The sequence below is a fragment of the Hippoglossus stenolepis genome, chromosome 3 (genome assembly GCF_022539355.2).
Source record: "Hippoglossus stenolepis isolate QCI-W04-F060 chromosome 3, HSTE1.2, whole genome shotgun sequence".
Lineage (NCBI taxonomy): Eukaryota > Metazoa > Chordata > Actinopteri > Pleuronectiformes > Pleuronectidae > Hippoglossus > Hippoglossus stenolepis.
The window spans coordinates 4,073,600-4,086,534 of NC_061485.1; the positions used below are offsets into that span (position 1 = coordinate 4,073,600).

The 12,935-nt window shown below is 42.3% G+C and overlaps 1 protein-coding gene across 2 annotated transcripts in view; it reads left to right on the top strand.

Moving 5' to 3' along the window:
* Window positions 1-12,935, top strand: part of pmepa1 (prostate transmembrane protein, androgen induced 1) — a 40,612-nt gene that overhangs the window by 20,720 nt on the left and 6,957 nt on the right. Inside the window, exons 1-4 of one of the 2 annotated variants that reach the window (XM_035151703.2) lie at window positions 6,540-6,939; window positions 9,335-9,489; window positions 11,986-12,039; window positions 12,165-12,517. In XM_035151703.2, coding sequence (XP_035007594.1) covers window positions 6,882-6,939; window positions 9,335-9,489; window positions 11,986-12,039; window positions 12,165-12,517 — 620 coding nt within the window. In that variant the 5' untranslated portion in view covers window positions 6,540-6,881. Of the gene's footprint in view, window positions 1-6,539; window positions 6,940-9,334; window positions 9,490-11,985; window positions 12,040-12,164; window positions 12,518-12,935 lie in introns of those variants that run through there. The other variant, XM_035151702.2, reaches the window with a different exon arrangement.

A 12,935-nucleotide genomic window follows, 5' to 3' on the forward strand; every position in this document is an offset into this window, starting at 1 on the left:
ATACAACAGTGAGGGCCCAGTTTAGGGGAATCGTGACGTGTAGACATGTTGAAAATGACGTGTTGAATTTGAAAGTGACTGATAACAGATGAGAATCAGAGAGGAGACTGATAACAAGAAAAGGACGCATGATGACTGATCCCCCACACACACACACACACACACACACACACACACACACACACACACACACACACACACACACACACACACACACACACACCTCCCCTATGCTGGTTTCAACAGTGGGAGTTTTGTCGACCAAAGTTCCCACACTTGTTGGCTGCACCATGACCGTGGCGTCCAAAGTCAATGGAGAGTTCTGTGTGTGTGTGTGTGTGTGTGTATGTGTGTGTGTACGTGTGTGTTTGAGACCCCCCCCCTCCAAATAGCCTTTCTCATGGAAATTGGCAAGCAAATTGTGTGCACCTATGACCTATAACTCTGTCTCACACATACACACACTCTCTCTCAATCGCACGCACACACACACACTCTCACACACACACACACAGCTGTCTGTGCTATTTCTGACTACCCAGACTGTCGAGTCATCCGTGGACTGAGAAAGGAGGGGGAGGGAGAAATTAGCAAGCCTCTCTCTCTCCCTTCCTGTCCTTTTCTCCTTCCCTTTCTTCTTTTTCGTCATTGATTTTTTTTTTTTAAATCCTCTCTCCTTCCTTTCCTCCTCATAACCTCACTCCTATCTAACTTTTTTTTTAATCCTTCCTCACTCTCTGATTCTCCTTTTATTTCTACTTCTTTGCATCTTTCTAAATGTCTTTCTCTTCTCCTTTCCTTCCTTCCTCCTCTGCATCCTATGTCCTCCTTTCTTATTTCGTCTCTTTTTCTCCACCACCTCCCTCCTCCCCACCATATTCTTTCTTCCTCCCCATCTTTCTCTCTTCCTCTCTCTCTCCTCTACCCTCATGTCATCGTCTCTCCCCCCCCCTCCCTCGTTTCTCCTGACCACCCCTCCTCCTTCTCACTGTCTGCTTGCTCTCTCTGAGCCATCTGACTCGACAATGACCGCCTGTGACCTTTAGCTGAATGCAGCAGGACGGGGAGGAGGAGGAGGAGGCAGATAGAGGGAGAGCAGGCAGCGGATGACAAATGAGCTAATTGCTTTAGATTAACCATGGAGTGTCTGCCTGCCAGGCTTACAGCCTCCTGTCTAGACAACAGCACAGAGGGAGGGAGGAGATCAGCAGTCTCTCTCTCTCTCTCTCTCTCTCTCTCTCTCTCTCTCTCTCTCTCTCTCTCTCTCTCTCTCTCTCTCTCAGAAGTGAAACTGTTTTAATGGTTTTTTTTCTCCTGTGTTGCACTTTAAAAAAAAAAACTGTGACTCCAGTGCTGACAAATAAAGTCGGATGAGGTCAGGAATCTGCCCAGAGGAGGAGCGAGTTTATTACAAGGATACTGCAGAGGTTCAGTGTCGTACCTAGATAAAGTTGTTGACTCACGAGGGACAGATAATTTTTAAAAATCATCAAAACAAACAGACTTTTATTTCCTATCATAGACTGTAAATAAAGATGGCTCCACTTCCTACAACAATCCAGAAATGAAGCCAAAATATCCCGGATATAAACGCTGGCAGCAGTGATGGGGGTGGGGGTGGGGGGGATTGAACCGCAATATCGGTTTCCTGACGATACATGTGCTCGACCAATCGTGAGTCAGTCAGCCGTCAGTCAGGTTTTTATAGCATCATATAAATAATGAAAACCAAACTTATCAGAAACATGGACACTTGGACAAACATCAGAACGACCTCAAATGACAGAAACCATCTTTAAGAAATATATGTTTGACGTGTGGTCCATGTCCCGCAGGGTTTATGACCTGTACTGTTACTGACAGTAAATGTTAGCAATGCTTTGCATTCACTGCTGGTAGTCGACTGATAAGAACCAAAAAATATGCAAATGTGAAGTGTCTGCATCTTAGTTATTGGTCACAGCCTCTGAGTTTTGAAAATAGAACTGGGTCAGTCTCTGATTTAGTTTGGCCACAGGACGTAAAGTGATGAGTTTTGAAACTAAACCGTATCAGTGTGGAAGTTTGCTAAGTATTAACCAGAGAGGATTTGAAGCTGGTGCGTCGGAGGGTGTGACAGTGACAGACAGGCTTGAATTTTGATTTGTGACTGACTGTTCCCCCGCTGGTGAACAAGCTGACAACTGAATCTTATGTGAGGAAATGCAGAAAGTCCACAGCGCCTCAGCTCGAAGGAAAACTTGGAAACATTCACATGAGAGTGTCCTCATCAGAGGTACAAGTGGTCGTCTTGTTGAAACTGGAAACCATGTGTAAAATTGTCTTAGGCCTGATTACACACCACTGAAGACATCACAGGACAGTTGAGGACATGCATCTGAAGCCAAAGATCAAACACAACAGTTTGAACTGTAGCTGCTGTACCACTGAGGACACTAAGGTCCCGTTTCCTGCATTTAATATGTAGAAAAATGGACGACTGAATTGCAGTTTACAATTAAATTAATGAATTGATCACTTACTTGATCAGCATAATAAGTCCTGGCAAAAAAATAGTAAAGTCTTTGAAACAAGCTCTTAAACCTGCACATAGAGAAACTCTGGGACATAATGGATAAAACATAAATGACAATATAACAGAATATTATATAAAATATGGAGAAAAGGGAACAAAAAGAGAAAGTCTTTTGAATAGTGTGTGGGGGTGGTGGGCGGCTTTGACCTGTAGACACAGTATTTCTGGATTCAGTGCAAAATACAGACAGTGAAAGAGGTTCCAGAAAACTACGTGTTCAATAAATAATGTGTTTGTACTTAGCAGAAACAACGAGCTGAATATGTTTGTTGATTTAAAACCATGGCAGATTCAAAACCTGTCCTGTGTTTTGCTTTACTGCTCTATCATAGGAATCACACGTATGAACGTGTAGCTGAGATCTCGTGTGAGCCAGAAACCCATTTTCTGAAGAACCAGCGTTTTATTGTGCATCTTCAGCGAAGCATGATTTTGGCCTTAAGGATCTTTTTCACCAGCTGATTTTCTCAATGTCCTTTCAAAAATATTTTTGTCGAGTCAAAAGTGAAAGGAAGAAAAGACCTAAAGAGATGGAATGTCAGAAGAAGCGAGAAAGAGACGGTGTAATTGCATTTTGTAAAATGTGTTATATCTTGACACAAAAAATGGCTGGAATGGATATGAAAACCGTAGACTGTAAATAAAGAAGGACAAGATGTCTTTACTTCCTCCCTCGATCCAGAAATGATATATACCAGATACAACGTCGTCATCATGTGGCGATGGCGTCACTGGAAGCCAGAGTCTGTGCTGTAGTGATCACGGTTTCAAATAGCTACTTTAAACCATTAACATGTAGATTTATGACCAATTCTGCCGCCAGCCACCAGGGGGCAATCAAGAAAATTTGGCTTCACTTCTGGGAGCTGTCATGTCGTCCATCTTTATTTACAGTCAGTGGTTTAAACATGGCTTAAATATATCTTCTCCTCTGTCTGGCTGAAGTGGAAAACCGGTGTATTGATATTATGTAACCGTGTTACACCTTCTGACAATGTGCAGAACATCTGGATGGAAACATGACATGAGAAAATAGTTTTCCTGTTGGTCTGCGGGACGGAGGGAGTGAGGTAAGGGAGGAAGTGAAAGAGAGAGAGAGAGAGAGAGGGAAAATAGAGGGCAAGATGAGACGAGACGAGGGAGGAGGTCTGCTGACTGACCCCGTGACCTCCCTCTGTTTGAGAGCTGACAAGCTGCAGGCTGGGAGACACACAGACACACACACAGACACAGACACAGACACACACACACACAGACACACAGACACACACACACACAGTCAGCTGGTCTGACAGAGCAGTATTTTTTAGCAATAGCAGGTTTTTCCTTTTAATTATGATGCGTCAAATCATAGAAGCTGAACGGAAACAGCAAATTACATTTTGTCAGCAGTGAAACAAATCTGTCTGCCTCTGTGAGTAATGATGTAATAACCAACATGATAATAGTGTGTGTGTGTTAAATTTGACGGGAACTAAATGGAATATAATATTCACCATGCTCTTTTCATTAGTGCACGATCACCTGAAAGTATCGTGGTAGGAGTATGAAGGATAATATCTACATCAGGAGTGGATCCTCTTCCACGGAGGCCGACATGTTGCACTGCCATGTTTATACAGCATCCCAGAATCAACATTGGGTCAACAGAGGGCCTGTGTTGTTTTTATGATACCCGAGGGCCACCATAGATTCTCGCACATGCTTCGAAAGGAAGAAGTGAGGGAGGGGTATTCAGGTGGTTGCAATCTGTAAGCTCACCACTAGATGGCATCAATTCCTACATACTGGTCCTTTAAATGGAAGTGGGAATAAAAGGAAAATACAATATATATGGTTATTGTTAAAACTAAATCTATTACATAATAACAAAATCAGCTATCTTCTTAATATACAGTAGTGTCTTTAACAATTTGTTTTTATTATGTATTATTAAATGTTTATATACATGCTAAATACGGGTGACGTACAGTGAAGTTTGACTCAGTAGTTCTGATCTCTTCGCAAAAATAAGACATTCGTGGATGTGTTTGAAAAGAATGTGTTTGAAAAGACAAAACGGAAATAGTTAGAGAAAAGGAAAGAGAGAGAGGGGAAGGGAAATTGTGAAGAAGGGAATGAAAGGGAAGAGAGAGAGAGAGAGAGAGAGAGACTAAAAGGAAAGGAGAGGAGAGAGTTGTGGGAGTGATTTGGCAGAAAGATGCAGTTCAGCACCAGCTGACAGAGCACAGAGACAGACAAGCTGTCAGCAGGCCGAGTGCCCAGACACACACATACAGACACAGACACACACAGACACACACACACACATCGGCTGGCACTCAGAGTGTCTAAGTGTCCGTTCACTTTTGCCTTTAACAGTGACAACACTTCTCTTTAATAAGCAGAGGAATGTGTTTATATTTCATTATTTCTGTGTGTGTGTTTATGTTTCTTCATGTGTGTGTTTGTGTTTGTTACTTTTTCCATCCTTCACTTGTCCTCTCTGCCCTTTTCCCCCCCGTCTTTCCTTCCTTCCCTTCCTCCTTTACTTCACCCATCCCTCTGTTTTCCCACAGTATTTATGAATGTCTTCCTTCCTTCCTTCCTTCCTTTGGAATCTAATCTATGTTAATTGCTGTTTTTATTAAAATAGAAGCAGAAGTGTAAAAGTGGGTGTAGCGACCGTGTGACTGTGAACTCAGTAACCTCAGTTTTGCGCAGCAGTTCACATTATCCCTCATGAGTTACAGCTTCAAACTGTAAAATATAATAATATAAACATGAATTAATAATCATCTTAAGTCTGTCCTCAGGACTATTGACTGATGAAAACTGTTTACATTTCTGATCCTGTGTTTTGTGACTGCCGGTTGTAATTCAATGCAATATATCCTTATACTGCGTTTACCCCTTTTCCCTCATGTTCCACGAATCCATACATTCGTGATGTTTTTTTTTTGTTATGAACTCCGGAAAATGTGTGAAACTCTGTCTGAAGTTCGTCTTTCACATACGAAGAACCCAGCAGGAGCTACTCTCCAGAGCAATCATGTTGTGGTGCAGCACCAGCGTCAGCCTGCAAAAGCTCTCGCATCTCATCGTCTCACCCAATTTACGTCTTTTGTGTCTTCTACTTAGATATTTGTTTGTCAGTTGCTCCGGACATTTTCCTGAACTTGTCCTCACAGCCCCCCTAGTAAAACGTTTGAGTGACGTGAGGATACAGCAGCAAAATGTCCGGAGGATTCAATCACGAGCGATGTTGGCGCTTCGATGACGTTTCTAACACGTGGAGGACGTGAAACCGGAACCTGAGCCGTACACCCAGAAGACGCAGACAAAGACGTCAACTCGGAAAGACAATATTTGCTGTTGGTGATAAGAACCGACGCCGGTGTGGATGAGCTGTAAACAAAACCACTGAGCTCTCCACAGCCGAATGTGTACGTCCTGCCTCCTGCTGCTTTACGGCCATGGACATTTACCGGAGAGAGATGGTAAAATACGGTTCTTCCATGCCGGGCCGCACGTTGCATATTGAGCAACGCGCTGAAAATCGCTCATAAGATTCCCTTTAATTTAGTACGTTTAAAGTGTTGTGTAAAGATTTGCTCGTCATCACAGCTGCTACAAATTATGATTTTCTTACTTTTGACGTACGTCTTGTTGCCATAGCGATTTAATGAATCATGTTCACTCCTTCCTGAGCAGATCAGTTTTTTATTTATTTAAATTCCTGAAGTTGTCACGTGTCCCGATGAGATATTCAAGCTTTAACCCCCCATCCCCATCCCCCATGTCTCTCTCTCTCATCATTATTCTGTCCATCCCTCTGACCCATCTGTCTCTCCCAGACGCTCCCACCACTCCCCGACTTTTCTCTCACTCCTCTCTCTGTCTCGTCCTCCCCCCCCCCCCCCTCCCCTACACATCGACCCCTTTTGTTCACAGCTATTGGGGTGGTGGTGGTCGGGAGGAGGGGTCTGGTCAGCTGTTTCCTCAATGTGTGTGTGTGTGTGTCTGGACAGTGTGGGAATGTGTGTGAGAATAAGTTGCAGACAAAGCTTGGTCGAGGCTCAGAGTGTGTGTGTCTGCCGGCGAGGACACACACCCCCACACACCAGAGCATCCACAGGACATGTAGTGTGGAGTTCCTTTGCAGCGGGGAGTTTTTGTTTTTTTTAGTTTTCTTTTAGTTTTGTTGCTTTTAGTTTGATTTGGCCTCGTGGACTCCGGTCTGTGGAAATACCTTCATGATATAACCAGTGGAATATAGACATCTGCAATCGGAGAGAAGGCAAAGATCTCACAGAGCGACGAGACTATGCAGCCTCCACCAGGGAGACACCACCATGACAACTGTGTTCAGACACAACTGTGTGGTGAGTTTCAACTGTAGGAGACAGCGACGGTTTGGTAGCACGTCGTGATTTTATTCTGTCTGTTGAGTTGTTGAGTCTGGAGGTGGATGACGTGTTGCAGGTTTGGCGAGTGATGCTGCTCAGCCTGTTTTTTAATTGAATTTCTTTGAGTGAATGTTTGAAACATTAAACAGCTCAGTTAAAACTGAGCAAACACCAAACTTTCAGCTTTCAGCTTCTCAAATGTGTTGATTTGCTGCTTTTCTCTTCAATTAAATCTAACAAAACGTTCAAAATGTATCACCTCCGACGGCTTTTGGTTGGCCTGGTTTTTCAAATTGTTTTTACTTGTCGTGTTTGTGCGTTTATTTGACATAATTACAAATTATAGTAAATGTATAAACGCCAGTTCGCATTTGTACAAGGTTTTTCCAATAGGTTAGCTTTTGTAAGTGTTTAAAAAATAGTTTGAAAGCAACGGTTTCTTTACATTCTTCTCTTAATTTGTTATATTTCATATCTCTTTTTATTCTGTAGACTCTTCTGGAACAACTGTAACGAAAACCCAATTTCTCCCAGGATCATTTTCAATATATTCAACTTCAATTAGATTCGATTTCTAATTCTGATTCAATTATGAGCCAGTATTAGTTTTAACTGAATTTCCCTTATTAGAAAAGTGGTTTCTGACTTTCCAGACAATGTAATAAGAGGCTATATATGTCAGTGTTGTGATATAGGATTATATGATATAGGATCATTACCCGTCTACGAGTAGATAAAGTCAAGATGTTTTGACCTCTAATTATGCTTTAATGGTCAAGGTGGAGTTTGCCGTAAAATCTATATTTAACATCAAAGTTCATCATCATCAGCTTTATTCTTTTGTTTTGGTTGTGTTGATTGTATAAGAAGTGCGTTTGTCGACTTTTACCTGTGTGGCTCTAGAGTGTGAATTCAGCCACAGCAGCCGTGTTTCTATCCTTCTGAGGACCTACAGGTTAAACTGGTGGAAGCTTGATGCAGAATATTTCAAGTTTATGTTGTGTGTTGGTTCGCTTGGAGAAGTGGTGTGTGTGTGTGTGTGTGTGTGTGTGTGTGTGTGTGTGTGTGTGTGTGTGTGTGTGTGTGTGTGTGTGTGTGTGTGTGTGTGTGTGTGTGTGTGTGTGTGTGTGTGTGTGTGTGTGTGTGTGTGTGTGTGTGAGAGAAAGAAGAAAGAGAGAGTGTGTGTTTGTTGTCTGCAGGCCACTTTATGCTCCTGTGTCTGACTTGGCCCTGACCTCTGTCTGGTCCCTGTGGAAAAAAAGTGAGAAAAATGCTGTGTGTGTCTGTCTGTGTGTGTGTCTGTGCGGGGGGTCAAGCGGACTGTCTCTAAACAAAGCTTCCCTGTCTGGCTGTGTGTGTGTGTGTGTGTGTGCACAATGACCTTTGCATAAGGAATAGATCTGTCTGGTCTCTGTCTGAAAACCTTTTCTCTCTCTCTCACACAGAAACATATAAACCTCAGTGTTGTATTTAAACTTTACTGAATCATGTGTCATCTAATCAATAAACTGATTGATTTTTATTCTATTAGTTTAATTTTTAAATGTACTTACAACAACAAGCCCACATCAGCAATAATTCTATCATGTACTGAAACGATACTTTAATCGATTTTAGTTAGACTTATCAATAGTTATCAACAGATCTCTAATTATTATCACTACTGTCATCTTTGTATATTAAGCAGAAGTGTCAGATATTGTTCATTCAATCACTGATGTCTAAAAACTATTTAAACCAGAGCCAGATCCATTTTGTAACCTAGCCTTCCAAAAAAAATGTAAAATCCACGTATGAGCCACATTTACCTCTTATTTTTTATTAATAAATATGATATTTTTGGGGATGTTAAGCCTTTAATGACGGGGCAGAAGGTCAAGCGTGAAATGTGGAGAGAGAGATCTGGGAAAGACAATTAGTTCAGGGTCTTGTCTGAACTGAAGCTCAAGCCTCTGCACCAAAACTGAATTTAACTTGAAATACCGGGCTGCATTAAGAAACGTATAAAGCATATGTTCTGTGAATGTTGGATTTTACATCCCTAATAAAACATTATTATCCTATATCTTTATTTAAATACAGTGTTTTGGGGTCAGAATCCAAAGCATTGTACTCTTCCCATAATGCATCTGGATAGAATCTTTTTCATCACTCCTCTTGCTTGGTAAATGTCCATGTTTTGCAAACTCCATTACTCAATTTTTTTATGCTGGTTTATGTGAAAGACTTTCAGCTCAAGCCAAAAATAACAATGATAACATCACTGTGACATCATCATTACCCCAGAATCCTCTCCAGCCACAGAGGACGTTGTACAACTGTAACGCGACGAGTAAACTGACCCTGATCTTCGTCCTCTGTGTCCCTGCAGCCCAGCTGGAGTTCGTCCAGATCCTGGTGATCGTGGTGGTGATGATGGTGATGGTGGTGGTCATCACCTGTCTGTTGAACCACTACCGCCTATCAGCACGCTCGCTCCTCTCCAGACACGCCCCTACACGCAGGAGACACCTGCCGCTGGCCAACGTGAGTCAAACACCACATTTACACCACAAACCGGTCTCTAGATGTAATTTAACCAAACTGCCGTAACACATCTGATCAGATATTGGTCTGATATCCGGCTGTAGCTTGACAGTCATTATCATACACGTGTGATTTTTTGTATATGCTATTTACAATTTTACATTTATTGTGCAGTATCAGGTGGAAAAATGATTTGTTTCCATCGTTTCATCTACTTACCGTCAGTTTAAACTCTATTTGGACTTTGGGTTTATTTATTTAAAATGTTAGTTTACATGGCTACGTGCAGAGCTCTGTCCTTCTCTATGGAAACAAGGTTTCTGGTTTACATGACATTTAAAAAATCTATTTACTGCAGAAAGTCGAGCGTAACCAGGTTAAATTAAGATCTTGGCTCTTCAACTTCTCTTAAAATCAAATCATGAAATGAGACTTTGTGTTTTCTGTTCGACTCAATGTGGGTAAAGTTAAGTTAATTGACATTGCAGTTCTTAAAGGAATCTGGTTAGATTACTGTTGGTTATGTGGGTAACTTGAGATGTTGAGATGTTTATCCAAACTCAGGGCTCCAGGCTTTTGATTGCCAACTTAAAAATATGATATGAATAATATATCAACTATATGTGAACAAAGGAAAATTACTATCTTGTAAAAAAACCTCTCTTGACATGTTCTTTTTTGTTCACAGTTAATTACAGTCATTATTCAACAGACTTGGTTCAGTCTGAGTTAAGAAGCCGTCGTTACAGTCGTTACTGAACGTTGTCGCTCAGTAACGACGGTTGTTTGTGGAAGAGTTTGAAGAAGCAGAGTTTCAGGAGGTGATCATAGTGATTAGAGTTTGCTGCAGGCCAACGCTAACACACTGACTCAACTCTTCAGACGACACTTGTGACGACTTTCTTAAGACACACACGCAAATGGCCGCGTGTCAGTGACTTCAGAGGATGTTACACTGACTTACTCAACTTACTCAAACAATGACTCTAACATTAACCCTTACACTAATCTCTATGAACAGCTTCGATATGAAAATATACGGAATCAGGCGATGAGGGACAAGATTTTGGGGCCGGAAGCTTCTGGTTTTTGTTTCTAGTTTGACCAATCACGTTAATCACATAGTTTATCCACATTCATTCCCAGATAGCCTCAAATAGAGATTAGCTAAAATGTCGTCTGGACCTAAAACACAGACCAAAAATATCCATGATTGCGTTTTTGTGTGGAGAAAAGTTTGACTCCTGTGATTCATAAAAAACTAGTCATGATTGCAAAAAGCGAGATTGTCCCTTCCCCTAACCTCAAAACTTGTCTTGCCTAAAAGTTATTGGTTTACTAAATGGGAACTTCCTGTCCCCATAAGGAGTTCACGTCCCCACAGTGTGTAAACAGACTTAGGTCCCCACATAAAACCTAGACCACACACACACACACACTGACTCGCACCTGAGGCCTCTTCAAACATATGACTTCACTTGTGCTTCTTGAATTTCCTGCTACTGAATCACCATGTGTGTGTTGGTGTGTGTGTGTGGCTCCAGTCTACAAATTAGATATGAGTAAAGGATGAGGCATAAATGTGCACAGGAAAATGCACCCACCCACAAAGAAGCTCCCGATAAGCTCAGAGGACTCATGGTGTCCTAGTTAATTTGGATTAGCAGACAGACACACAGACACACTGACACACACACACACACACACACACACACACACACAGGCAGACCGACAGACAGGAAATGAGAAGCAGAGAAAAAACAACAACCTGCACAAACGCTGGAAAAGTTTCTCCCCGACGTTTTTGTAGAAGTGAAAGTGTCGTCTCTTCACCGCAAGACATCGACACACAACCGATTTCAATTTCCTCAACAGTGTGTTTATAATCTGGGGAAGAAGAAATCAGGCCAGTATCATGTAGATTTATCGGAGCCACAGTTGTTGATTAGACGAAACTTAATTTGTGTAAAAACTATCAACCAAAGATGAATTAAGCAAAAACCACGTGTGAAATCTGAGAATTAACTTGTTTTCCAGTTTTAACTTGTACTGCAGACAGAGGACATCTTATATGTGCAGCTTCACTGAGGTGAAAACACAACATTTAAATAAAAATAGGAACCTATAGAAAGGTACTAAGGCAGTGAGTGTTTGTGGTGCATCAGTGGAGCTCCCTAGTGGACAAAAGGCACAATAGAGATATGTGCAGAAGTTTCAAATGAATCCTATTTTCTCTCAGTGCTACATGCAAAAGTAAATAAGTAGAATATCTTTAAACAACTGGAAAGAACTGTCTGTCTGTAGTGCACGAGCTTCTTCTGCAGCTCAGTAGAGTACATACTGTGAAAAAACTAATTGGATCCACTCCCTCATCTGGATCTGGGGAAATCTGGGTTTGTTTGCAGACGCACAGAATGTATATAAACTAAAGTGAAATGACTCAACAGATCAACTGAAGGAGATTCTCACTGTCAAGCTGTGTCTGTTTTTTTTCAGGAGGGCAGTCTGTGGTCGTCTGAGGGCACCGGGACAAACAGTGGTCTGAATGAGGTGAGTTCAGCTTTAACCAGCTGTTCACACAAAAGAAGAAAACATAAAGCAGGTTTATAACAACTCTCAAATGTTCCGCGTCATGACACAGCTGTAATTTGATGTCGTTTGTTTCATGGCACCAGGTTTACAACCCTCGACCTCCGGACCGAGGCGTCCACTCGTCCTACCTTCAGCGGGAGCCGCCGCACGGCCAGTCGCAGCCCGCCCTCCAGTCGCAGCGCTTCCAGCACACGTACGCCCCGAGTCGCTTCCAGCCGACGTACCCCTACCTGCCCCAGAGCCTCATCGACCTCCCCCCCACCATCTCCCTCTCAGACGGAGAAGAGCCGCCGCCCTACCAGGGCCCCTGCACCCTGCAGCTCCGAGATCCGGAGCAACAGATGGAGCTGAACCGCGAGTCGGTCCGAGCGCCGCCCAACAGAACAGTGTTCGACTCCCACCCCCTCGACCCATCCAACTCCTGTCTGCAGGCCAGGTAACCACGCAGTGTCACGTGTTCGCAGATTCATTATGACCTGCAAAATGAAAACTCCTCCACATACCTGTTTGTACTTCGTCCTAAACTACGAGGCCTGTTTCACATTCAGTTTTCTTTGTCATCCTAAGGCTGCGGTCATGGTATCTTAATTACCAGGTTTATATAATTACATCTGGGTTTTTGGCACCTAATTACACAGACACGCCCGAAAACCAAATGAATAGTGATGCCTTACTACAGCTTAAGTCTTTAACAATTAGTTTAAAGTATTATGTTGATAATTCTACTTAGGCAGGAATGCAAATATCTCTTGTTGTCACACCGTCATTCTTGATGTTGTGAAACGCAGCACAGTAGTTCTTTCATTATCTGCTCTTACAATCACTGTGGTTTCATTCGTATCACTCCTCTTTAT